The 25,739-nt window shown below is 40.8% G+C and overlaps 2 protein-coding genes and 1 long non-coding RNA gene across 9 annotated transcripts in view; 2 read left to right on the forward strand and 1 right to left on the reverse strand.

The window, feature by feature from the left end:
• LOC141767701 (uncharacterized) overlaps positions 1–25,739 on the reverse strand; it is a 77,449-nt gene that overhangs the window by 37,942 nt on the left and 13,768 nt on the right. The window contains exons 2-5 of one of the 4 annotated variants that reach the window (XR_012593917.1): positions 21,522–21,706; positions 17,000–17,250; positions 16,710–16,870; positions 16,511–16,578 (exon numbers count right to left, since the gene is read on the reverse strand). This is a non-coding gene — a long non-coding RNA (uncharacterized LOC141767701). Of the gene's footprint in view, positions 1–15,789; positions 15,927–16,467; positions 16,871–16,999; positions 17,251–21,521; positions 21,707–25,739 lie in introns of those variants that run through there. The other 3 variants (XR_012593915.1, XR_012593916.1, XR_012593914.1) reach the window with 3 other exon arrangements.
• Positions 9,213–20,616, forward strand: LOC141767632 (von Willebrand factor A domain-containing protein 1-like). 4 transcript variants are annotated; one of them, XM_074635142.1, is made up of 6 exons: positions 9,215–9,603; positions 15,444–15,983; positions 16,134–16,412; positions 17,030–17,305; positions 17,523–17,810; positions 17,928–20,613. In XM_074635142.1, exons 1-6 carry the CDS (start codon positions 9,522–9,524, stop codon positions 17,945–17,947), a joined length of 1,485 nt encoding a protein of 494 aa, XP_074491243.1. In that variant the 5' UTR covers positions 9,215–9,521; the 3' UTR covers positions 17,948–20,613. The 4 variants fall into 4 exon arrangements, with proteins under 4 accessions (XP_074491251.1, XP_074491243.1, XP_074491236.1 ...); XM_074635150.1 differs by lacking the exon at positions 17,928–20,613 and having other exon boundaries at positions 9,213–9,603; positions 17,523–17,824; XM_074635135.1 differs by lacking the exon at positions 9,215–9,603 and having other exon boundaries at positions 15,014–15,983; positions 17,526–17,810; positions 17,928–20,616.
• On the forward strand, positions 21,874–25,543 carry ora3.1 (olfactory receptor class A related 3, tandem duplicate 1). Its single transcript, XM_074650107.1, has 4 exons — positions 21,874–22,173; positions 22,480–22,743; positions 24,144–24,389; positions 24,597–25,543. The coding sequence occupies exons 1-4, from the start codon at positions 21,874–21,876 to the stop codon at positions 24,807–24,809; spliced, it is 1,023 nt and encodes a 340-aa protein (XP_074506208.1). The 3' UTR covers positions 24,810–25,543.

Here is a 25,739-nt window from a genome sequence, read left to right on the forward strand (position 1 = left end):
AGCCTGTAGACTGCTTTTAATGTTACGAATGCGAGCCGTTTTTTCCAGGAATATCAAACGTATGTGACATAATGTGCCTTTACTCTCTTCAGCTCTGCCTCAGGGCTAACAGTGTGCAACCATAGATAATGTTCAGTTAGAAATGGAGTCCAACAACGCCAACAAACGACCAGCCCCCACCACAACTCAGACTCAAACACTAACTCCACGGAAGCACAAAAAAAAAGTTATATCTTGGGAAGACCGTCTTGCAAAACAGGAATGTGACCGACATCGGGGGGAAAACTAGGATCAACATCGGCCCAGGCCTTCGATTCATGGAGGGACCTTTGTTTGGTAAGCTAACTTTGCTGCCGAGCATGTGAAATATAGAGTGATATTGTGGTTTTAGCTGGCTAATGTTGCTAACGTTAATCAACATGATGCCTGTCAATCACGTTCAGTCTCGTGTTTGTCACCGCACTTTTTTGACCGATGCTCGCTCACTTCTACATAGTGCGAACGCAAGTGCGAGCAACAGGACGCTGATTGTCGTTGACTTAACGGCCACAGGTGTCAGTTTTAACAAGCAATTTCTGATTCTTACATCTAGCCCTTTCAAGGAATTAAAGCTTTAATTATCTTGAGACCACTTGTGGGGGTCCCGACCCCCAGGTTGGGAACCACTGATCTAAAACATAATGGTAAGCCTTGGACAATGGTGACCTGTATTATAACTTATATGTGATAAGTCATAAACGTATGTGAAAATACTGGCGTGGTCCTCTGCTAGTGTTAAGTGATTTTTTTTTTAAAATACATTTGGGATCGATTGACTTGGAACTTATCTTGTTCAGGCTTGAAGCGTGAAGATAAAAGGTTCAAACAGACTTTTTCTTTATAAACTAGAATTTCTCCGCTGGTAAAACAGAGAGCTAGTGTCATTTAAATGTGTACATTACTTTCACTGGAAACTGGGCTGATGTTGCTGCACTTGTTCCATTACTGAAGAATGTGTGCCTCAGTATTTCATAACAGCGTTACGCGACTCCTCTGGATCTTCTTGAACCACAGTGCACTCTTTCTGCAGCACACAAATGAAAAAACGGGTCAGGGGACAAAAAAGTCAATGTTCAATCAGTGTCATTGACTGTTTACTAATGTGTCTCTAAACACCTTTTCAAACCTCATTCAAGCCTCAAGATTAAACCGGGAAATAAATGACTCTATGAATGACATTTAGCACTAATGCATCACCACCATATTCCCGCTGGGACTTTCAACAAAGGTCATGGCAAAGGTCGTGAAGCGCCCCAAGATACCCATAACATTATACTGTATTCAGACACATTTCTCTGTGCAGCTTTCGCCCTGCTGCTTTTTTCCAGGTCGTGCATCAGAGGAGAGCTACTTAGCGCTGGCCTCGCTACAGTTTCAACCTCTGTGTCTCTGGTTTCTCTCCCAGTTAACTCTGTCACAGCCTCCTTTGCTATATTTCCTGTATCTTTTCCCAAAAGTCCTGCATCTTTCCTCATAAATGACCGTTGTGATACTTTAATCGGATTAGAAATGGGACCGGCAGACATTAAAGGTAATTACACGACTTTGGCTGCTCCATTAGCTAAATGGTGTTAGAATCAGCAACCTGCCATCATCTGTTACACACCAGTCAAACAAATCAGCCTCCACGTGAATGGATGAATGAAATCGAGTATGTTTTCAGAGTTCACTGTCAGAGTAACTAACTGGCGAAATGCCCGCAGCCTTCGCATGCAGCCAAAACTGCATTCATGAAGTACTTCTCCGTGTTTTATGAGGCAGCTGAAGGTTAGTGCTCTCTAGACTGACACCGAAGAGTTTTATCTATTCCAGCAGACTCATCTAACGACAGAGCTCTGAAACTGGTGATTAGATTTCACTCTGAGCCAGCTTTCTGACACACACACACACACACACACCTAGAGGAGTTAAGTCATTTCACACTTTGGACATTCAAATTGGAAATAAATTGTTTGTTTGAATGCTTTGGGGCTTTCTCTTTTCTCTCACAATCTACATCATTGTTTGTATGCATCAATTATAATTTGATGAACACTACTGAAGTGGAGAAAGTTATGAAATTACATCTCTTTGTTTTTCTTTTTCTGTTTCTAATCAGCTCCTCACCATTCATGATCGATTCTTGTATTTTTTAGCCATCATGGTAGTATGGCAATGTCAGTCAGTCTGTCCACCACTTTGCTCAGGACTGAAATATCTCAACAACTACAAATATGGAAACAAACAGGATGAATCCAAATTACTTTGGTGATCTCTTAAAGGGACTATTTGTAACTTTCAGAAATGCTACTTAATCAGTGGCCATGAAATCAACGAAAGTCAGCGTCGGGCTCGCGCTTGCTCGCTCTAAATATACCTGAATGAGCATCGCTCAAAACAGTGAGGCGACACACGTCAGCTAAAAGCACAATATCACTCTATATTTCAGCTGCTTGGCAGTAATGTTAGCTGACCAGACGAAGGTCTCTCCATGAACATGATTTAGATCTGATCCTAGTGTTGGCTTTTCCTGCCTAAGTGCAGGCTGAGGCAGCGGGGCTCTGCAGCGTGTCTCCCTGCTCTCTCCGCCCGCAGCCGGAGAGAGCAGAGGAGACACCGGCACCCGGTCGGTAACGAGAGGGTAACGTAACTCTCTGAAGAGCTCCGTCACTTCACAAGACACGGGAAAGCTCTGTTGGTCTGGAGGAACTGTAGCATTTATTTCTGCACAAACGTCCCCTGTGCATTCACTACATATTCTCAGAGCTAAACTAACTCTTCTGCAGTGTGGAGTGAGCGCGCGTTCACGTCTAGAGGTGGAGCGAGACAGCGAGGACTGAAGGAGAGCAGGCAGCGGAGACGAGGCGCATGTGTGGCGACCCGCTACATTTATACGCTTAAAAAGTTACAAATAGTCCCTTTAACCTTCATCTTTGCCATCATCAGGTCAAAATTATAATTTGTTCAATACTTTCCTTTATGACCAAATACCTGCAAAACTAATGATATTGCCATCATCCTCAGCTGTACTTTGTGTTTAGTGCTAATTAACAAATGTTAGCATGCTAACATGCTAAATTAAGATGGTATGGTAAACATTATACATAATGAATGAGTGTGTCCCATTTTGTTAGTGTCATTCACTCACACAAAGACACACAAGATACACAGTTTACCAATGATTTTAGCCTTCAATCAAACGCAGCAATGCCAGGAAATGCAGTGAAGAAGTAGACTTCAAGCTAGACTGCAACATGGATGTAAACAATGCTAGATTTGAAATCATTTTGACTTACTGCCTTGCAGTTGTATGTCTCTGCCAACCATCTAAAATCTAAAATCTAGTCAAGTCCAAGTGGATGTTTGCGCCAAATTTGAAGAAATTCCCTCCGGGCGTTCCTGAGATATTGCGTTCAGCCGTACGTCTGTACAGACATAGAGAGGAGGCATAAAAATCTGCTTTTCATGTTTTATGAGGAAGGAAATACATTCAACACTTTTGTTAGACCTCAAGGACACACACAATGTGTTTTGGTGAGTGACGTAAAGATACATTTTGCTTGTTTACTCCAGAAAAATCCACTGGGGAACCTTTAGTCTCACAGAGCCGCTAGCATGGCTGTAGACTATTATGCTGCGTTCACGTCAAATGGGATGGACGGTAGAAGGGGAAACATTCCCATGTTTTCCATTTAAGGATTTAGGATTAAAATAGCTTCTTCAGCTGATGTTAGGTGTCTATATTTGTAGCTTTTCAGGCACCAAGGTAAGTGCCAAGTCGGATATATCGGAGCTTTCAGTTTAATCAGAGTCTCTTTGTCAAAAAACACTCACACATTAACTCACCCGTACACATTCACACATGACCAGACTCACAAACACACATGTTATGCTCATGTACAAGTTTGTCCATGCAAACATGAAGAGAAAGTTGCCTTTGCCAAACTCTTCTTCATGGGAAATTCCAGTTTTCCATCTTACAAAGAGGGCTGATGATGCTGCAGGCCCGGACATGCACCAGACAGCGGATGAGACGGAAGGAAGGAAGGAAGGAAGGAAGCCTCCATCCTTATTAATGTCCTTTGAGTCAATGCCTCTAATCAATACCTGTAAGTGCTCTGCATATTGTGTTTTTGGAGACCTTTTGGTTCAAAGCCATCCTTTCCCTGCCACCAACGTCCAAAACTCAAGTGTACACTCCACTTTTTAAAGAACGAGTTCCAAATGAAAGCATTCAGCCTTAAAGGGAAATAGGTTAGCACTTAATTCTTGTCCCTTGCGGTCAATATTATCGTATCGCTGTGCTGTCGTGATAACAAACCCTCTTAATTTGTGTGGCATGCTGACAGCACATTAATCTGAAAGTTAATCAGCTGGACTCCTCAGCAGAGGCAGAGCTCATCAACATGGTGTTAATAAAATGGCTTTTTAATAGCACATCTCCCTTCTTTGTGCACAACCAGGCCGTGATATTTTTAAACTGTGAAAAATGAAGTGCTGGTAATTTGTTAATCATGTATGTCTTCATGCTGCATGCTCAGAAGGAATTCATAATACCGCTTACACAGTATAATAACTGAGTTGGGAGCATGAACACACACACACACTTAAGCTGGGGTGCTACAGTGGGAGTTAATGTGTCACTTATTATACACATAACCATGAAAATCAAAATCAATCTGCTTCAAGTGGAAGTAAAAACAGCACGTACCACAGTGAGAGTTTTGATAGCAAGCTGCTACTAGTAGAGAAGATGACACACATCACTTTGAATGTGAAATCTTGACTGAATCTTCTTAACATGAAGTGTTTGACCTTCTAATATATCTGAGTATAGAGCTGGAAAAAATTGTGAAAACTTCATAATAACAAGCAGTGTCCCAAATCCATACTACATGCTACTTATACACAGTATGTACATAATAATCATCATAATATACTGTTTTAGCAGTTAGTATACAGAATATCAACATAGGCCTACTTTACCATTCTATACCAACAGGAGATGTGTCGGGCCAGGCTAGACGTTTCCCCTTGTTTCCAGTCTTTATGCTAAGCTAAGCTAAGCATCTGCTGACAGTAGCTTCATATTAAGTGTAGTCTACAGACATCAGACCGGCAATACGTCATCCAGAGTAAGCTTGCATGACCACGCCCCCTTTTGGGGGAAAACAATCTTGTGTCCCTCATAGACGGCAACAGCGTAAACAGAAGAAGTTGAAACATGTCTCCAAATTTCTACTTTAAACAAACCACTAATAGTAATAACACTATGCCGAAGAGTTGCTGTGTAGTTGGTCGCATCAACAATGAATCCCAAAACGCTGACCTCCGATTTGTTCCTCTGCCGTGTCCTAAAAAAGATCTAATAGAGGGGCTTTATGGCTCCAAGCTATAGAAACTCGCTGTCGCATGAGAGAAAATGGAAAATGCCGAAAAGCTGTTGTGTAGCGGGTTAACCGAGGCTTTCACATCGAGATTTGAGGCACAGACGATATGTGAATATTCACCGTCAGTGTGGTTAAATGGCTAAAAGATGCTGGTGACAGTGACGAGCATCAACGTTAGTTTGAGTGGGAGGCTGCTGTAGTATTACAGTCATACTTTAACATTATAGCAGCATCAGACTGTCGTCTCCTACTAAATCTCAGCCTATAGAGCAAACAGTTGGCTATTAACAGGTTGGTTATGTACAGACAACACTGAGCCTAACATGATTCAATCAAATATGTATAGATGTCTCGATAAGCAATATCCGGCCACTATGTTGGACGGGGGAAGACTGAAGGGACATGGTGGCGACCAACTTTAATTTATTAAGGTGTCATGAACACTCAGGTTCAAGCAAGGTCGCAAAATAATTATTAGACGTGTGTATAAAACAAACATTTGTATAACAAGAGATAAATGCATACAAATGTGTCATTATTACAATCCAAACATACGTCAAATTGCATTGACATCTATGGGATCTACGGTTTTCTTTCCCCCAAAAGGGGGTGCGGCCTTGATTTTTTGCGAAGTACTTGTATGTGCCAGAGAGGGGTATTTAGGGCAAATAAGTTCATGTGTTTCCTCAAAATGTTGAACTATTCCTTTAAAGTGTGCTGCACTGACAGAAAATCAAAGTAAATCACAAAACGTCTTCCAAGCATCATCATTAATTCGTCTTCAACAAAAAATTAGAATAACATCTAAAAGACTTCAGGATTCATGAACCTGCAGACAGACTGTCTACGTGAACTGACTGAACTCCAGCTTCTGTCTACAGTCTAGACCAGGGGTCTCAAACTCGCGGCCCGCGGGCCAATTGCGGCCCGCAAGACGATATTTTGTGGCCCCCACCTTGATATGAAAGTTTAATGTTAGTGCGGCCCGCAAATTTTTTTTTTTTTTTTTTTTATAAAGTTTTTTTTTTGGGGGCATTTTTATTGACAGGACAGTGGATAGAGTCTTGGAAAGGGGGGAGAGAGAGAGTGGATGCGGAAAGGGCCACAGGCCGGATTCGAACCCTGGCCGCCGCGGTCAGGACCAAGTCTTGTTACATGGGCGCCCGCTTTACCAACTGAGCTAACCAGGCGCCCTCGGCCCGCGAGTTTTATGTGAATGGCAGTTTGCCGTGGAAGGTCCCTTTGTTGCGCGAGCCCGAGCTGAATGAACCTACCAATCACAGTGGGGTATATGGCTCCCGGGGGCGGGCAATCGGCCGGGCTTGATGCAAGCAGAGAAACATTTCACAACAACTATGGCGGCGCCCGTGTAACATCGCATAAGCTTGATTAAAGCTTGATTTATACTTCTGCGTTGAATCGACGCCGTAGCCTGACGTGCACCTCTCCAGAAATGTAACTACACGTCCCGGCGACGCAGACCGCAACAGCTGTGATTGGTCCAGTCTCTCAGCGATGCTGAGCGGCCAGGACCAAGTTCTACTTCTCTCTGCCTCCATCTTTTCAATGTTTGTTCACACAAATCCACTCAGATATATTTTCTCTTTTCGGCGTTGCAGTAATATCAGTAAAAGTTCTGTGGTTCAACAGTTATTAGCTCCAACTCCCTCAGTTTCTGTTTGTAGTACAAGAAGAAGAAGAAGAAGAAGGAAACTCATAGAGACGCCGCCGCCAACTAGCGGTTTGGTGGTGTAATTGCAGAGCAACACAAACACAGCAGGCACAACTTTATTGCGGAGTGACACCAAGTGGAATGAATATATATCTTGTCACACAGCCCCAATCATGTCTTTTTCAAAGCCTGCAGTGAAGAGAAAGGTTGGTGACGAGCACAGACAATTTCAGGAAAAGTGGGAGACGCAATAGAGGCCATGTTCAGAAGAACCGTTCATGTTCTTCAATGTTCCATTCATGTTCAGGACAGTTCGTGTTCAGAAGAACCGTTCATGTTCAGAAGAACCCATTCAAGTTAAAGAACTGTTAATAATGACGTTTGAGAAGATTGTTTTTTTTTTAACAAAGCTTTTTTTGTGGAATACCTGATGCGGCCCAGCCTCACCCAGACTCTGCCTCCAGCGGCCCCCAGGTAAATTGAGTTTGAGACCACTGGTCTAGACAAACCCGCCTGGTATGTAAGCAAAAGTGTTTGATATCAAATGGCACAATCAAAATATGTCCTCTACGTTATCTTTCTACTATCTGTCTCCACCTCACCATCCCACCTCTGTCCCAACGTGCACCCTACACACCCTTTCTGCGCAACCTGTTGCAACGAGACACTAGCAAAAAGTGACCAAAAATAATATATGAAACGCTATCATGTACAAGAAAAGTATCCACATCATTTCCAGTGAAGTAACAGACACACATGCAGGGCACTCTCATCTCAAGAGGGCACATTCAGTCAGTGCCCTTCATTTATTAAGCCTTTTATCTTTATGTGTTGGCACAGACACACACACACTATTGTCGACTATACAATAAATGCATGTCAATAGCCTGCACTTGATCCAAGTTATCTTTCGGATAAGTGGCAGCTGTGGTATTTACTCTAATCCTGTCTAATGGACTGACTTAATGTGTTTCCTTGCTCGCTCCTCGATCCAAATGGGTGCCCTGTTACTGTTTCCCAAAGTAGGGTCCAGTTTTGTGGTCCAGCCTGAGGGGCTTCCAGGGTGTCTCCAGAGAAAATGAAGATCGGATCAGTTTCACTGCTTTTCCTCCAGCACAATATAATGTAGCGGGAAAAACAGATGAGATCATTTTTTTTTCTTGCAGCCATGCACAGCAGCCATTTAATTCTGGCACGCTTGCGATGAGATTTTCTTGGTTCCTCTGGGACACACACAGTCTGTTACTGTACACGAGTGTCTATTTGGTCAGGTGCCTGTCTGTTTGTATGAATAAGTGTGATGACCACATGGACTGAGGAAATTACAGTGCAGGAGGAAACAGCAATCATCAAGAACGCATCTCTGAGTCCCATCAAAGACCAAACCCCCCCAAAAAAAGACAATGATTTTATGTCCTCACTGTAAACAATTGCTGTTAATTTACAGCAGGATTTCAACAGTATTAACCTGTTATTGCCAAAAACAGTGCTTTACTGTTAATACAAAAGAAAACCTGTTAAATTATGCTCATAGGCCGTTTTTTAACTGAACTATAATGCATTCTTAAAAAACATCACTTTACTGCTGATCAACTGTCTAAAGTATCATCAGTAACAGTTTCATACACATGTTGTTATGGTTTGCATTCTGTGCTTGTAGCCAGTTATAGACAGACATTTTGGGAAAAGTGTCAACAAGTCTATTATAGCCTTTTTCCTAACAAGTGCCTTTAATTGTATTTAGTGTGACTATTCCTATGTCTGTAAAGTCTATTCATCTCGGCAAAAAATAATGTTTATTAAAATGTATGTAAAAAATACAACCTAAATAGTGCATTAAAACAAACCAGTAAGATAATGTAGAATAAAGGTGAAAAACAGCTATATAATGTATCTTTAAAAAGTAAATTAACTGTAAAATACTGTGAAATTAATAAAAAAAACAACCAGTTCAAACTGTATTTTTCATTAACAGTACAAAGCTGTAATAATGTTAATTTTACAGTAACATAAAGGCAACCCTTTAGTTCTTTACTGTTGTTTTACTGGGAAATTCTTAACAGTGCAGCAAAAAGAGACAATGATTTGATGTCCTGGCTCAGCAGCTGGAGGAGGAGGAGGAGGAGGAATAATCTGGACTAGAAAGTGAAACCGTTTGGCGGACTGAGAGAGAAGTAATCTTATAATAAATGCACCGTGCAGACATTGCAGTAGCCTACTGTATGCATGACGCAGGTGTTGACTGCAGAAAAGTTTGGATGCAGTAGCAAAACTCTGCAGAAGAGGCGACAGTGGTGCATAATAACACAGACTGGATCAACGTGTGACAGCTGATCTATGCGATGGGAACCGGTGAAAGAGGACCTGGTGTTGATTATATTTCACCTGCCTGCTGTTTTTTCCGATCACATTCACATCTTTTTTAATGCCGTTTAGAAAGGATGAAGGAATTTTTACTTCGCTGTGTTGTTCTCTGGGCGATGTTGCAGCGGAGCAACATGCAAATTGGTGTACCTGCCACAGGTGAGTTGATAACAATAAGCTTACAATACAGACACGAAGTAGAGCAGGTACATAGCCGAATGAAACATGGACAGTAAACAGACCTGATGCACAAATAAAATGACCTGGTTGTGATCTTCTTCTTCTCCTCTGGGGTTAGATTGGGAAAATTTGATGTTTTGTAAATGAAGTCTGGGCTGAAAGTTAAACCTTCAGAAAAAATTTTTTTCCTTTGTGGTAAAAGTCACCAATTATGCAAACACACTCTAAAACAGTTCAACTCTAAATCAGTTTTAGTAAAATATTTAGATATTGCTGTTAATAAATGTTTGGGGAAATGCAGTGCTGGGTGGCATAAAGTTAAAGATCAGCTGGCATTTTAATATGTAACAACAAGCCAGGATCATTGCCACAGGCAGTCTGGTTAAAACAAGTTGACACATGGACAGTGTTGTCCCAGAGAGATATTGTGTGCTGGTGCATTGCATAACAGTGTTTCATTACTTTTAATTCAGGGACATGAAATAATGGGTGTGTCTTTTTATATGATAACAGTTTATGATCTAATAATCAATATAATGGTCTGTAATCATCAGAATGTGTGTAAATAATCACTGTTATAGGGTACAATATGAAAAGTCACTGTGAAGAAAACACGTGGTTTTATTTTTCTTCATTGGATCACATATTCACAGTACATTTACTCAACTACTGCACTTCAGTAGTTTTTCTTTTTTTTAAGTACTTGTACTTTATTGAGTATTTCAATTGTATGCTACTTTATGTTATTATACTTATTGTATTGTACTTTTTATTCCACTACATTTATCTGACGGCTGCAGGTACTTGTCAGATTATGATTTTACATATAAAACACATGATCACTGTATAAAATATAATACAGTGTTATAGATTAAACCACTGTAGAGTATATGAAGTAGCTCAAATTTGCTTCAACCAGCTAACATTAAAATGCTATTTACGCATTAACGCATCAGTAATAATAATCCAATAATATAATATATTGGTTAACACTCAAAGGGAGAATTTTTCAGCATAATGAGTACTTTTATTTTTTAAACTTTATGTACATTTTACTGTTTGCTATTTCTTTGTTTTCACTTATATTTTGAACATAGGACTCTTATTTCTAATGGTCTATTTTACAAAATGTGATATTGGTACTTTTACATAAAGGTCCAGTGTGTAGGATGTGGCGGCATCTAGCGGAGAGTTTGCAGATTGCAACCAATTTAAACTTCGCCCATGTGCCGAAGGAGAACTTCGGTGGCCGACGCAAAAACGTAAAAATGTAAAAACGTAAAAACGCAAAATGCTCTCTCTAGAGCCAGTGTTTGGTTTGTCCATTCTGGGCTACTGTAAAAACATGGCGGCTGGCTCCATGAAGAGGACCCGATTAGACATAAACGGCTCTTTCTAAGATAACAAAAACTAAATTCTTATTTTCCAGTGATTATACATTAATGAAAGCATAGTTATTTATATTATATTACATTTCTGCCAATAGATCCCCCTAAATGTTACACACTGGTCCTTTAAGTGAAGGATCTGGATACTTCTTCCACCACTGCAGGTGATGTCAGATTCTTTTTTCATAGGTTTAAGCTGGAAAAGAAGCCAGTTGGCTGTACAGGATTGAAGTTGTTTTTGTGACTTCCTATGGAACAAATTATCAAGGTGTATTAACTGAAACGAGCTATGGAAAAAATTTCATTTTGTCCAAATTATGACACCACTGGAGATATTACAGCCAAATTGGACCTCAAACAGTGCATCCACCGGCACCAGCCTGCCCTAAAACATCAGCTGCGTGTGACTGTGAGGGAATCTTAAAGGGGCACTACAGCAATTTATTATTGCTCTGCCATAAAGTTGAGGAACTACAACAAATTTGTTTTAAAATAGAAGGGTCAAAATTGTTGCAGCGGAAGTTGAGGTATCCTAACCTCTAGTTCCTAGTATGGGTTAAATTCCAAAACAATGAATCCTATATTTCCCATAATGCAACCAAAACAGCATCTTTTTGTTAGACCCTCCCCAAAGAATGCATATTGCAAAGAAGTGAAAGCACAGACAACTCCCAGACCAGACAACGCCGTGGTAGCGACCTGCATACGAGGTAGCCACGACCTAAAGCATACTTGCATACATGCTCTATTTGACTCTAAATGGGACCATAATTTACTAAATGAACATCATGCTGTATTGAAGAAGACTTGAAACTAGTGATTGAGACCATAAACTCATGTTTACAATGTTTACTGAGGTAATTAATTAAGTCATTATCAGACTTCGTCGCCCCCTGCTGGCTGTTAGAAAGAATGCAAGTTCAAAGCACTTCTGCATTGGCTTCAGGAGTTATGTTCTGAGTGGGGTCAATCTTCTCAGCTAACTCTCAGCAAGAAGCCATAAAATTGTATTAGAAAATGTAAGAGGTCTAAAGGTAGAATAGAGGCTGAAGAGATCAGAGGTACAAACTGGTGCTGATCTGTACAGTGCTGAACTAAAGTTGAATCCTCTACATCATAGCAGTATTGCAGGTAAATTGTTTATTGTTCATGTTTTATTCTTCTAAAGGAGCAGTTCATTACTGTGTTTTGAAGGACAATTGGAGCTTTGTTCGTAATGTTGGCTTCGACATAGAGGAAGTTGAGGTACTTAGAGGTGGACACGGCTAATTAAAAGTAAATATTTTTGACTTATTAACTAAGTTACAGATCCCCCCCAAAAAAGCACACATGGAATGTGTGGAATTTTTAATTAATTTGCAGTTTCACTTTTCTGCAGGAACTCTGTAAAAGTTTAAAAGGCAGCAGATCAACATATAGTTTATTTGTCAAATGTTTTAGAGTTTAGAAGTAGCCTGTGTTGATTTTAATTCAACACAGACTGGGTAGTCTACCATCTGTCTGTTTGATGTCGGCGCATGTCAATATTGCACTCCGTAAACTTCACAGAAAGCATTAACATATTTTTGGTTCATCTGTGCAGCTCTGTAGCGAGGCATATGGCCTTGGCACAGCTTAAAACCAATTACATGACAGATGACATGCTCAAATCTCTCATATTCACATGTATTTTCCTCTGAGGAATGCAAAGATGGAGCAATTCCTCTACATCTCCGTCAACAACTCTAATCCAACCATCTCATCTCATCTTTCTGTCTCGTTTCTGGGCTCTCTGTCTCATTTTCCCTTTCAGCTTCGCCCCTTATATACAGTACATATATAAAGGTCTACAGAGGTCTCACCTCTTTCCCACGTAGCTTCTCTTCTCTTGCACTCTTTTTTAAGTTATCTGTGTTTCATTAACGCGTCGGCAGACACCTCTTTGCCTGATTGCGCTGTTCTCCCTCATTTCCTCCCTGCCTGTTTACTTTACTGCTGCTTTATTTTCTGCCTCCCTATAAAAGTTTAATGATTATGGACCACTGCTGCAATAAAATAATGAGTGTGTTCCGCAGAAGAGTTGCAAATGGAAAAGAGTCTGAACGAAATGGAAGACGTGAGGCAATAAAGCAGATGTGAATGTAGGGGACAATTAGGAATGACTCTATTTGTGTTGAATTCATTCTCATATAGCACACACATTAAAATGACCCAGATTATTCTAAGAATGAATGTCAGTGTATTAGTTATTTATAACAGGTGATGGTATAAGACCAATACTTCATGAACTACAGGTACCAAATGTACCAAAAGTCACATGCAGTGAGCAGGATAATTAGGATACACTTAGTGGTTTCCAGAAGGAACAGATCAGTGAGTCACCAAATGTATTGGACAGAAATCTGAAGGTGCAGGATGGTGCTTGCAGGTGGAATTGATTCTTGTCAGTGAAAATTATTCCACCATGACGACTTTTTGACGACAAAATGGAGCAAAATGGCTTCTGAGAAATGATGAAAGGTGAAGATGAGAAACCAGTATGTGTTCATTCAAGTGGAGACTAGATCCCAATATGTGGGAATATATGCTTTCTCTTTTCCTCTCTGCACTGCTCTTTGGTTTTTTTTGTCACTGATTTATCTACAAAGTAAATCTCACTCTCACTCATATGATAAATCGACTACAGTGACCCAATTCTCTTTATTCCTCGCTATCATAAATCCTCTGCTGTAGCTCCATTTAAAGTATTCTCAATGCAATATTTTTCTGATGTGTTTTGATAACGTGTGAGCAGTATTTCCGATTTATGTACAAGACAAGACAACTCGTATTCCTGTTATTGCCTTTCAGTCTTTATATTAATGCTCCCCCACAGCAATGGCATCTGTGACATTAATAAGATCCGTCCTGCATATGACTGAGATATTAATATAGTCATTATGGGATGATTCATCACTGCCAACAGTTTCCAGTATATTTGAGCATAGGCACCTAATAAGTCACCACGTTTTATGAAAATTAAATGTTAACCAGTAATTAAAAACTTGCCCGTCTGTGTCTCGATCCAATGTCTAAAAAGGAGGGAATTGAAACTCTACTTTAAAGCTGTTATTACCAATATATTTATGGATCAAATTAACTTTTCACTTACCAGGGTTATTCAACTAAAACTGAAACTAAAATTAAAATAAGCAGTAAAAAAATATTTCTAGTAAACTGAAACTAAATAAAAACCATATCTTTTAAGAAAAATTAAAACTAAACTGAAACAATATTGCCTGGGTAAAAAAACTAATAAAACAAATAAAAATTAACGTAAATTCATTGAATTTTTTTTAGCTATAATATATCACTACTGAAAAAAGGAGACGGCAGGAATTTCCGTCAACTCTCGTGACATTGAACCACAGAAACTGAACGGACTTGATCTTCCAGGAGATGACGCTATGCCGCAATCGCTTCACATCGAACACTAAAGTAGCGCGAAGATTAAACATTAAACTTTATGGCCATTCCTACACAGTTCTCCAGCCATGTATTTTGTATGTATATGTAGCTACTTCTGAGATATTAGAGCTGGCCCTAACAAAACAAACCTAAAACTACTGTAAAATTAAAACTAAATATATAAAAACAAAACCTTTCTGAAAAACTGAAACTAAACTAAAATTAGCAAACACACCCTGAAAACCAGCTAAAACTAAACAATGAAATCAAAAAGTCAAAACTAGAATAAAATAAAAAATAATTGAAAATTCAAAACTATTATAACCTTGTCACATACATGTGTATGCGAAAATGGGAAAATTTTTAGGCAACCAAAATGTTACAATAACTTTCATGAAGTAAAAACACCCTGTGAAAGGGTTTAGGTTGACTGACAAGCGACCTGTCAATCACAAGGTAGACAAGCCCTAAAGCATCCCCTGCTTTATGGTCTATTTGACTCTAAATGGGATCATGATTTACTAAATGAACATCATGCTGTATTGAAGAAGACTGGAAACCACCGATTGAGACCATAAACTCATGTTTACAATGTTTACTGAGGTAATACAATATACAATCAGACTTCTTTTGACTGCCTGCTGGCTATTAGAAAGAATGCAAGTTTAAGGCACTTCTACACTGGCTTCACTTTTCAGAACCGGAGGTTGCCCACTACCAGAAACATGACTGCAAATGAATGCTTATATTACTCTGTAAATAATGTGTAACTGTTTGCCAACAAGTACGCCTTATCAACATAAAGGTGATAATATGCTAATTTTGTGTTGACGCCGTGTTTCTACTGCCCCCAAGTGGCCAAAGAAAAAATCAGTTGATGCAGGTTTGATGGCTTAATGTATGATGGCTTAGGTTTGAAAAAGGCAACTAGTAAACTTGTCAGTCAAAACAAGAAAGACGCACGTATTGAAATAACCCTCTTGTTTTTCCCTCTGTTGTGCACAGTGTTAAACTGCTGTGAAGGGGATATTCTCCTTCTGCTGGACTCTTCAGGAAGTGTAGCAAACTACGAGTTCATCCGCCTGTTGCTCTTCACCACCGAGCTGCTACGCCCCTTCTCATTGGGCACTGGGCACGTCAGAGTCGGGCTGCTGCAGGTGGGCACAAACCCTAACCTGGAGTTCGGCCTGGACGTTCACAACAATCAGGAAAGTCTGCAGAAAGCTCTGGGGAGTGTCAGACAGCTGCAGGGAGACACTAACACCGAGGCGGCGCTCAGGGTGGCCCAGCAGCTTCTGACAGAGACGGACGAGAATGTGCCAAAGATACTGCTGTGGCTGACTGATGGTGTGCAGCCCGGAGACGTGGACGAGCCCATGTCTCAGCTGAAGGCGCAGGGAGTTTCTGTTTTAGCTGTGTCTACAGTACATGGAAACTACCAGGTGCTACAACGTGCAGTGACACCTCCACTGGAGTCTCACCTCTACTCTGTAGACATAGAAACCATCGAAATCATCACACAGGACCTGAGGGAGGCCATTATCAGTATGTGTGTGTGTGTGTGTGTTTGAAATATGAGGTTTAGCACAGTAGAAGTTCCATGGCAGATATTAGACTGTTATTTTGAGACATAAAAAGTGATTTTTAACGACAGATTAACTACCTCTCTTTCCTCTCGTCTTGTCTCATCTATAGAAATCATTCGTGCAGAACGACTGCGTGTGGTTCACTTGACTTCCCACAGTGCTGTGCTGCAGTGGCGTCCCGTTCTGAGCGCAGACAGCGGTTACTATGAGCTCTCGTACAACTCTATGCGGAATACGGACGCTAAAACTAGACGCATTCTCCCAGGCGACTCCAGCTGGGTAGAGCTGACCAACCTGCAGCCTGACACCACCTACACCGCCGCCCTGCATCCAGAGTCCAACCAGAGACTGTTTAACACACTCTCTGTTAACTTCACCACACTTCTTGGTGAGAGGATTAAAGGGGATTTCCCCTTAAATACATGTGTTTTTATAATTCTGCAATGCACTTAAAAAAACACACTTGATTCATGACAAACTAGAATTACCGCTTGTGGTTGTATGCCTCCGCCAAGCAGTCAAGTTGCAGTTTACATCCATGTCTGTGGCCACGGCTTTCGCCGGCGCGGGGGCATAAAAAGGAAAAGAGGGGAAGAGAAACAATCTCACCACAAGGCCCATTCGGTTGGTGTTATTGTTAGCAATCATTTTGCTAAATCTTCCTCAGCAAATTGAGTTTTCTCACTTGTCGTTGAATTGTAGATGTTTGAATTTCCATTTTTCTGATAGAAATACATCACAAAACTTGAGACACGGTCATTCAACAGGCTGAGTGTGCGTCAAAGAGGGTATGACAGATATCAATGCCATTAGAGAGTCTTTTAATGTGTTTTTTCTGATTCCTGTCTGACATCTAAAGTTTGTATTAAGTGTATTATTATTATTTCATTTGCAAAAATGCATCAACACACCTAACGTCTGACTCGTCTATCAGGTGCTGTACAGCAATATGTGTAAGCCACTCCACCATCTCACCTGTGTCTCTTGTGCTTCCTCTCCCCTCAGATGTTTTAAGCCCGGTAGTGGTCTCCGTGTTGGCCTCTGGTCTTCGTCAGATCCGTGTGAGCTGGGGTCCCCTGCAGCCGGCTCGAGTTCAGAGATATACGGTGGAGTATGGAGCTATTCCAAGCGGAGACGTCCACATCGTGACATTACCCAACCAGCAGAACTCCACTGTACTGACGGGCCTTAAGCCGGGCACTCAGTACCTGGTCACAGTCAGTGCTCTGCATGTGAATGGAAAAGAAAGAGCCATGTCTGTAAGGGCATGCACTCAAGAGGGTAGGTTTTCAGTTTGAGGTTTCAATACTATGTTTTTATGTCTTTGTGAGTTTGTGTCTTTCAGTTGTTCTTCCCTGCAGATAATTTAGTTTTCTTTGGTTAAAAGCATTTGTTCTGTTTATTCTCTTTATTGAAAGTTGACCTTTAGAGTCCATTTGGGAATCATTCTTACTCAAATCTTTCCCTTGCTTTTCCTCTTTGTTTTTTTCTCCTGCAGCAGCTCTGCCAGCCCTGGCCAACCTTCAGCTGACCCCATTGGAGCGTCAGGAGGTGCAGGTCGCGTGGCAGGCCCATCAGGAAGGTTTGAAAGGCTACTGGCTGAGCTGGGAAATAGAAAACTCCCACAGCTCGCCCTCGAAGCCCTCCATCTCCACCGTCTACCTGCCTCCTACCTCTCGTTCAACGCGTCTCACGCACCTCGCATCAAGCAGTCGAGTGTGCGTGTCCCCGGTCTACAGCTCGGGCCGAGGAGACGGGTTATGCTGCACTGCAGGGAGGCACACAGGTTGGCTGAGCTGAATATTATTATCTATTCTTAATTCCTGCAATTATGTTCATACATTGCAGATTTGGTTCATTAGAGGAAGTGTAATTTTCCATTTGTCTGTCTCTTCTCTGATAGATTCCAGCCGGTGGGGTTAACAACCAGCGTCGGGAGCAATCAGGCAGCTGGCGCAAAAAAGTGGGTGAAATCGAGCATTTGGAGTGCTGGGTGCACTAGATAACTTGTGCAGGACTGAATATTATTATGAATATTATTATTCTAAGTTAAAATGTTCATCAAGCCCTGTGATAGGCTGGCGACCTGTCCAGGGTGTACCCCACCTTCGCCCAATGTCAGCTGGGATCGGCTCCATCCCCCCGTGACCCTGAATAGGATAAGCGGTTACAGATAATGGATGGAAAATGTTCATCATGAAATAAATTATGGTCACAGAAAAGGCGTTATCACATACCCCCAGCTCTCTGTCCTCACAATGGCTGAGCAAAATCTGTCATAATTATTCATTTTTATCATCAACTTTGCAGGAAGGCTGCCCACCACGACACCACACATTTGTTCCATCATTCAGTTTCTAACATTCAGTTATTCAGGAACATAAACCGCTGCAGAGTATGCAGCATTCACAGTTTGTGTGAGCTACTATTGTTATTATATTTATCATTATGATTATTAGTCTGTAATGTCAGCCTATTCTTAAATTGTACTGTTTACACACTTTGTACATAATTACAGGTGTATTTACTTGAAATTATATGAAAATGTTCTCTTCTCCTTGAAAGTATATTCACAGTTCTTAAAGGTCCAGCGTGTAACATCTGGCGGCATCTGGCAGTGAAGTTGCAGATTGCAACATCTCCCGTGTACCAAGAACTACGGCGGCTGACGTGAAAACGTGAATGGCCCTCTCTAGAGCCAGTTGTTGTAAGAGTAGCGTAGGTCATTTGGAGAATAGCAGAGTCAGTGAGTAGAGTGTGTGTGTACGTGAGAGGTGAGTGGTGAAGCAAGAGAGAGAGAGATAGGCAGCAAATGTGTTTTATGTGAGCGAAAAGGTAAGCTAGTGGTAGTGGTAATGCTATACTATGCACTACAGACCCAATATGTGTACTATCGTTCAACATTATTTGTGTAAATAAACAGTAGTATGTATATTTTCGGATGCACTGAGCAGTACTTTACGTCGTCACTTCCCGAGAGTCTCCTTGCCGGTTGGAGACGTGTAGCCAAAACAACGGTTTGTGAGAATCAAAGTGTGAATTAATTTAAAATATATATTACGCCTAGCAAAGGGAAATCTTAAACTTACAGTTAAATTGAAGCCTTTATTGATGTCACAAAGCTGTCCATCAACGTCCGTTATGAACGTTGTCGTCACTACCGCATTGCATTGTGGGACATTTATGCCGTGTCCAGCGATGAATACTGTAATATTTCACTGGAAATAGTATGCAATTCGCGTACTCTTGGTTCCATACCAAGGTTTCGGACATACTAAAATATCTGCATGTTAGTATGGAATTTCGGACGCAACCTTAGTTTAGCTTTGAGAATATCAAGTGACTGTACAGTGGAGGTTGCAGTTTGTGCAGAAATAAATGCTGTAACTCCTCAACGGAGGTTTCCTGTGTCTTGTTTCCCGGCGGCTGAGTGGAGTGACAGGGGTTAACTCTGAGTTATTACAGTGTTTGGTTTGTCCGCTCTGGGCGACTATAGAAACATGGCGGCCGGCTCCGCGAAGAGGACCCCTATGTAGATATGAACGGCTCATTCTGAGCTAACGAAAACACAACGATTCTTATTTTCAGGTGATTATACACTAATGAAAACATACTTATAAATATTATATTCCATTTCTGCCAATAGATCCCTCTAAATGTTACACACTGGTCCTTTAATGGATCTTGTGACGCTTATAAAAAGGTCATCAACAAGATCTGCTGTTTCATCATTCAAGTTATTAGTAACCATGAAGGCTCCTGACTAAGCATTTTATATGTTACATGTTACATGTTCATGTCACCTAAAATAAGAGGTTAATATAATGATAAAACATAAATGGTCAACTTATGATACATTTATTGAACCTTATTATTTTCCATTTCTGCCAATAGAACCCCCTAAATGTTACACACTTCATTTAAAGGTGCAATGTGTAAGATCTGTCCAGAATTAGCTCTAAAGTTGTGTTACACACAGCGGCATCAGTGCAAAGTTTATTTCCAAAATCCATGTAGGGGCTGCAAGCAACAAACCATCGTAGTGATGCATGCTGGCAAATATTTTGGAATATTTTTTTATTATCTATGACCAAATTTCTGCTTATGTGCCATTTTGTTCAAAGTTTCAAATGTTTCGATTTTGAAGCCGATCATGAATGATTCAGAAAAACATCAAGTTTTCTCTTGGTTCCACTCAGCAATGGACATTTAGCATCATATGCCACACTGGCAGCACACAGTTAAATCAGACAGGTGTGTTTCCGTCAGTGATAAAACGCAGAGAGGATGCATGTGGTGCTCCATCAGAGTGAATTCCATACTGTATCTGCATCCTGTTTCTGTACTTCCTGTACAGTGGTTAGTGCTCATAGTGAATATGTACTGTGAATATATATTTTTTAATTTCTTGTTTTGTATTTCACTTTATATGCTACAGGTTTGTCTGGTAAAATGTTTCTCTGGGCAAATTAAAAGACAAGAAGGTTTCTATTAAAGATATTTGCACAGTGCCCACAAGCATTTTTTAATTGGAAGGGAATAAAAAATTCTGTATTGAAATGTTTTGTCCTCTCTCGTATTTGGTTGTTTGTGGCTCCATCTAGTGGCTCTTGGCTGCAATCAGAAATTGCCAACTGTAAATGGTGAACTTCATGTCTTCTTGTCATAAATTAACTCTTTTAGCATGATTAGAGATTATGTTCCATTATATTTAATGACTTCACTTGAACACCATGAAACACATTTAACCTGCACGGACAGAATATAATGGATAGGACTGACAAACACATTTTAGAGGATCTTAATTACAACTAATGTTGATCTAATTTGTGTTATTGGTACAAATATTAGTAAAGACGGTGGTGTGTTTAATGTTTATGCAGCAGTGATAATAATAAAAGCTTAGATAAAACCTAACTCAGCTGCTGTTTAAGGTACTCTAACTGCTAAATGTCACACCTGACCTTCACTGTAAGATTGAAGAAAGACAGCCCAGTACTTGTTGGGTATACTGTGTATTTGTCTGCATTGTTTTCCTTTTGCACCTTACAACACCTCCACAGCACATATGCCACACATCCATGCATTGCTTTAAAGGCTTATGTTACTGATCTCCACACCCAATTTGGGGAATTGAACAGGATACAAATGCAGAACCTCTCGCATCACAAGCAAGAAATTATCATCACCTTTGACTAGATATGCCGTTATTAATCTTTGATAGGGACATATCTAGCCTGAGTGGAAATTTACCCAAATTTTATGGCTACCTCCTGTGACAGGAACTTGTGTTAATAGGGTTTCAGTTACAGTCAAAACATAAGATTACGTTTTTTTGCTCATTTTCTGAAAAGCCACACACAAGCACGAACAAACATGCACACAAACAAAAAGGCGTCCACTTCCCAGAGGATGATGGCGAAACGAATCAAGTTGCAAAGGAAGCACATTTCATTCAGGGAAGCTGATTAATCTCCTGTGTTTCATTACCATGCACCTTGAGCTCCCCAAGGCATAAAACATTGTGTTGCTTTTTGGCTTTCTGACAGCCTAACAGGGATTCGCTCACCAGGCCGCAGCACAAAGACGCCTCTGCTGTCAGTTTTCTGTCGTGATGACACAGGTAGGATGGTCTTCTTTCATTGGCCCCGAGAGGGAGTGTCTTCAGTTAGCTGACTGCATCTGCAAAGATTGAGAAACACAAAATACCAGTGGGGTGAATATACGGGTGCATAACGTGTTGGCAGCATGCTGGAGGATGAAAACTGAATTATATTCACCTGACATACATTAAAATGAAGATGGACCATGCTTTAAGACTTAACATCAGCTGTTAAAACTTTATGGACATGGTTGAAGAGACAATGGCTGAGATGAGCGACCCCATGGAGGTGGATGGAGTCACTGAGCTTGTGGGGATGGGACTTCGTGTCTCTGTGTCCCCTGTGCAAACTACCTTCTACATCTTCCTGGTGATGCTGGGCATCATTGGTAATGCCATTGTCATTGGGGTGATTGGTAAGAGCGTGATAATGAACCGCGTTGGGGGAAGTAACTCGGACATCATTATTATTAACATGGCGCTGTCCAACCTGCTGGTGTCTGTGATGAGGAACACACTGCTGGTCATCTCAGACATGGGATTAGAGGTATGTGGTCTTTAAGATCAATAGTTTTTAAGATTGCCAATGAGTCACTCTTTTGTTAGTTCATGTTGATTTGACTTTTTTTGCACCACCTTCCTTACCGGTTGCCCACGCCAAAGTGCATAGTAGATTATTGACAAGAACGTTTTGTCTGGGAAGTTTGTGTTCTACAGTAGCTGAACAGTTAAGTAGACAAGAGGTGAATTAAATGTCAGTTTGGTTGGTGAAAGAAACTTCTTTTTGAGAACAGGATATTAGTGAGGAAAAGATCAACATTTGTGAATATGCACCCGTCTCTTTCTATTACAGCTGTACTCATCCAAAGAGTGGTGTCAGGTCCTCATGGGTATCTGGGTGTGGCTGCGATCGGTAAATGTGTGGTCAACGCTCTTCCTCAGTGCGTTCCACCTCCAGACATTGAGGCGTGTGGCTCCTACTGTCGGGAGCCTTCACGGGCCCCGGGGCCTTCCTAAGATCCTAATGCTGAGTCTGGCCCTCATCTGGATTCTCAACTTTATTTACTCCATTCCTGCTCACATCTTTTCTACTAGCGGGGACTCGAACAGCACAGAGGTGAGAGCCTGTGGTTTTGCATGTTTCAGCCTATTTTCAACAAATCATGTACACTTTATATCACAGCTAGTCATTTTGTAGTCATTTACTATGTTTAAGAAATGAAATGTGTATTTACTTTTTTTTCTCTATTCAAGGCTGGTTTCCATTCATTTCTGTTTGGGATGAAAATCAACACACTTTTGAAACCTGCCTTCATTGTGTGTGACCCATCACAGTGAACATCAACTTTGCATTTATTTTTGTTAAAGTTACATTATCATTATGAAATTACATTAATGGTATGAGGTAATTTAATGCTGACTTTAAAAATAAGCTGCATTACCACAATAATAATGTAAATTTGATTTTAAAAAAATTGTTCAGACTTGTTAAATTGTTACTTGTTGTTTAGACAACTGTCTGTATATGTCTGTATAGCATGCTTTAAAAAAATTCTGCGTTCAGATTTTTCATTGTTTTAAGAGGTTAAAACTAGCAAAAAAACTGTTATGGTCCATATACTGTATATAAGAAGTCAACGTAGTCGCCGTGACGTCACCCATTGGTATGTGGACTGCCGTTTTGAAGCCTCGAGTTCGGCATTTTGGCCGTCGTCATCTTGTTTTTTTGCAACCAGAAGTGACACGAGAGGGTGGAGCTAAGTAAAATTGAACTCTGAATAAGACATTTTTAGGCGATCAAAAAGTTACAATTAACTTTAATGAACTGAAAACACACTGTGAAAGAGTCAAAGTTGTACGATGAAAACACGGACAACTCCCACACCGGACAACGCCGAGGTAGCAGCCTGTCAATCACAAAGTAGCCACGCCCTAAAGCATCCCCTGTTTTATTGTCTATTTGACTCTAAATGGGACCATAATTTACTAAATGAACATCATGCTGTATTGAAGAAGACTTGAAACTAGCGATTGTGACCATAAACTCATGTTTACGATGTTTACTGAGGTAATAAATCAAGTGAGAAGTAGGCTCATTTTCTCATAGACTTCTATACAATCAGACTTCTTTTTACAACCAGAGGAGTCGTGCCCTACTGGCTGTTAGAAAGAATGCAAGTTTAAGGTACTTCCACATTATAGCTTCACTTTTCAGACCTCGGAGGTTACCCACTGCCCTGGTCCTTTAAAGTTTAGAGAATTTTTTTATGATGAGGAAATTACAAGTAATATCCCTTTGATAGGTTGTGCAGAAAGTACTTAAATCATGTAGACTAGCAATACCACAGTGTAATAATACAGTCAATGAAGCAAGAGACCTGCATTTAAGTTTAAATAGATCGGCAATAAAATCATTGGCATCATTAAGTGTCATAAGTAGATGTCCCCTAAATTGCTGACTAAGTGTATGTCCCACCCTCTTTCCTCCACTCCTCCATCTTCCTCCTCTTCCCTCAGACACTGATGCTGGTGAGCAGCACAACGCGCCCCCTGCTGGGCTGTGTGTGGAACTTCCCCTCCAGCTACAGTGGCCTGGCCTATGCCACCACATCTATGGTGATCCACGAAACAGTTCCCATAATCCTAATGGCCTTCACCAACCTGGGCTCCCTTTACACACTCTACACCCATAGCAGGATGCGGAGTTCCGTGCCAGACGCACCTGTCATGAAACGGGTGCCTGCCGAGAGACGAGCAGCCAAGGTGAGGAAGAGGAGGGTGGAAGTGGGGAGGCCTTGTAGTTTTGAAGAGCTCACTGAAGCCATGAGTTGTGGATAGGTAAAATGCTTAATCTACAGCAGACCTGAGAAGTAATTTATGGATCAGATAAACATGTATATCAATTGTTTTACAGTTTTATTGGAGTAAAGGTGAACATATTTCATCAGTTTGTGTTGTGTGTTTCTCCAGGTGATTCTCGCTCTCATAATGCTCTTCATTGCATCCTGGGGAACCAGCATTATCTCTGTCAACTATTTCAACTACAACCGCGGCTCCTCAGCTGAGTTTCTTCTGGTCATTGCTCGTTTTGCCAACATCATCTTCATTGCCATGTCACCTGCTGTTCTGGCGGTTGGCCACCGGCGGCTGCGTTCTTTCATCAAGTCTACGCTCGCTCACTGACAGAGCCCCACAATACTGCTAATCACAAACTATTATTTGCATCAACTTCACTAAAAAAGAGGTTCATGGTTATAGGTATGAATATATGATGTTTCTCTCTGTAAACCTCCACATATGAGGACTATGGACTATGTCACTATGGACATATGGATTTACTGGACAGGCAAAGTGCTAAAAAGTAATTAAGGTTAGTAAGGATTATTAAGGATTTGTGCTACATGACCAAATTAACTCGATATGTAGACGATGTAATGTCTTTATATAACTAACAAAACTATCAAAACCACTTAATTTAGATGATATTGTAGGCTTGTAAAGCCTATTGAGACATTGTACGTGATATTGGCTTAAACTCAAATGATCATTAGAATACACCTCAGCTGAAAAGAAACAACAAAGAAGCAATGATACATTGGATTGGACAAAATAGTTTCAACAATAAAAGAAACCACAACACCTGCTTGATTGTACTGTAATGATTTCTGACTTAGCCAACACACTGTGTCTCAGTTTGACCAACACTTTCTCATCCCAACTCGTCATATACTGATGCTCAGACCCCTCGCTGTCACTTTTCGGTCACAGTAAACATGTGCTTCACGACCCCTCTGCATCACTTTTCAGTTGCAGTAAACACGTGCTTAATGTTGTGAAGTAAACAAAAACACTTGCTTAGGTTCAGGCAACAAAACCACTATAGTTTGGTTTAGGAAAAAACAACATGGTTGGGCTTAAAACTACTACGTTTGTTCAGTGAAAATGACACTCCCCTCCCACCCGCCCTGTGCGTCGGTTTCGCTCTTTAAACTATGTCACCACAGCACTTTCTCTGAGCATTTAATATTGATGCGGATGGGTTTACATTGTAGATAATGGAAAACCTGGTGCGTTTTATATCGACGCTAAAGGGTGCCTTGTGCGTCGGTATTG

The sequence above is a fragment of the Sebastes fasciatus genome, chromosome 1 (genome assembly GCF_043250625.1).
Source record: "Sebastes fasciatus isolate fSebFas1 chromosome 1, fSebFas1.pri, whole genome shotgun sequence".
Classification (NCBI taxonomy): Eukaryota; Metazoa; Chordata; class Actinopteri; order Perciformes; family Sebastidae; genus Sebastes; species Sebastes fasciatus.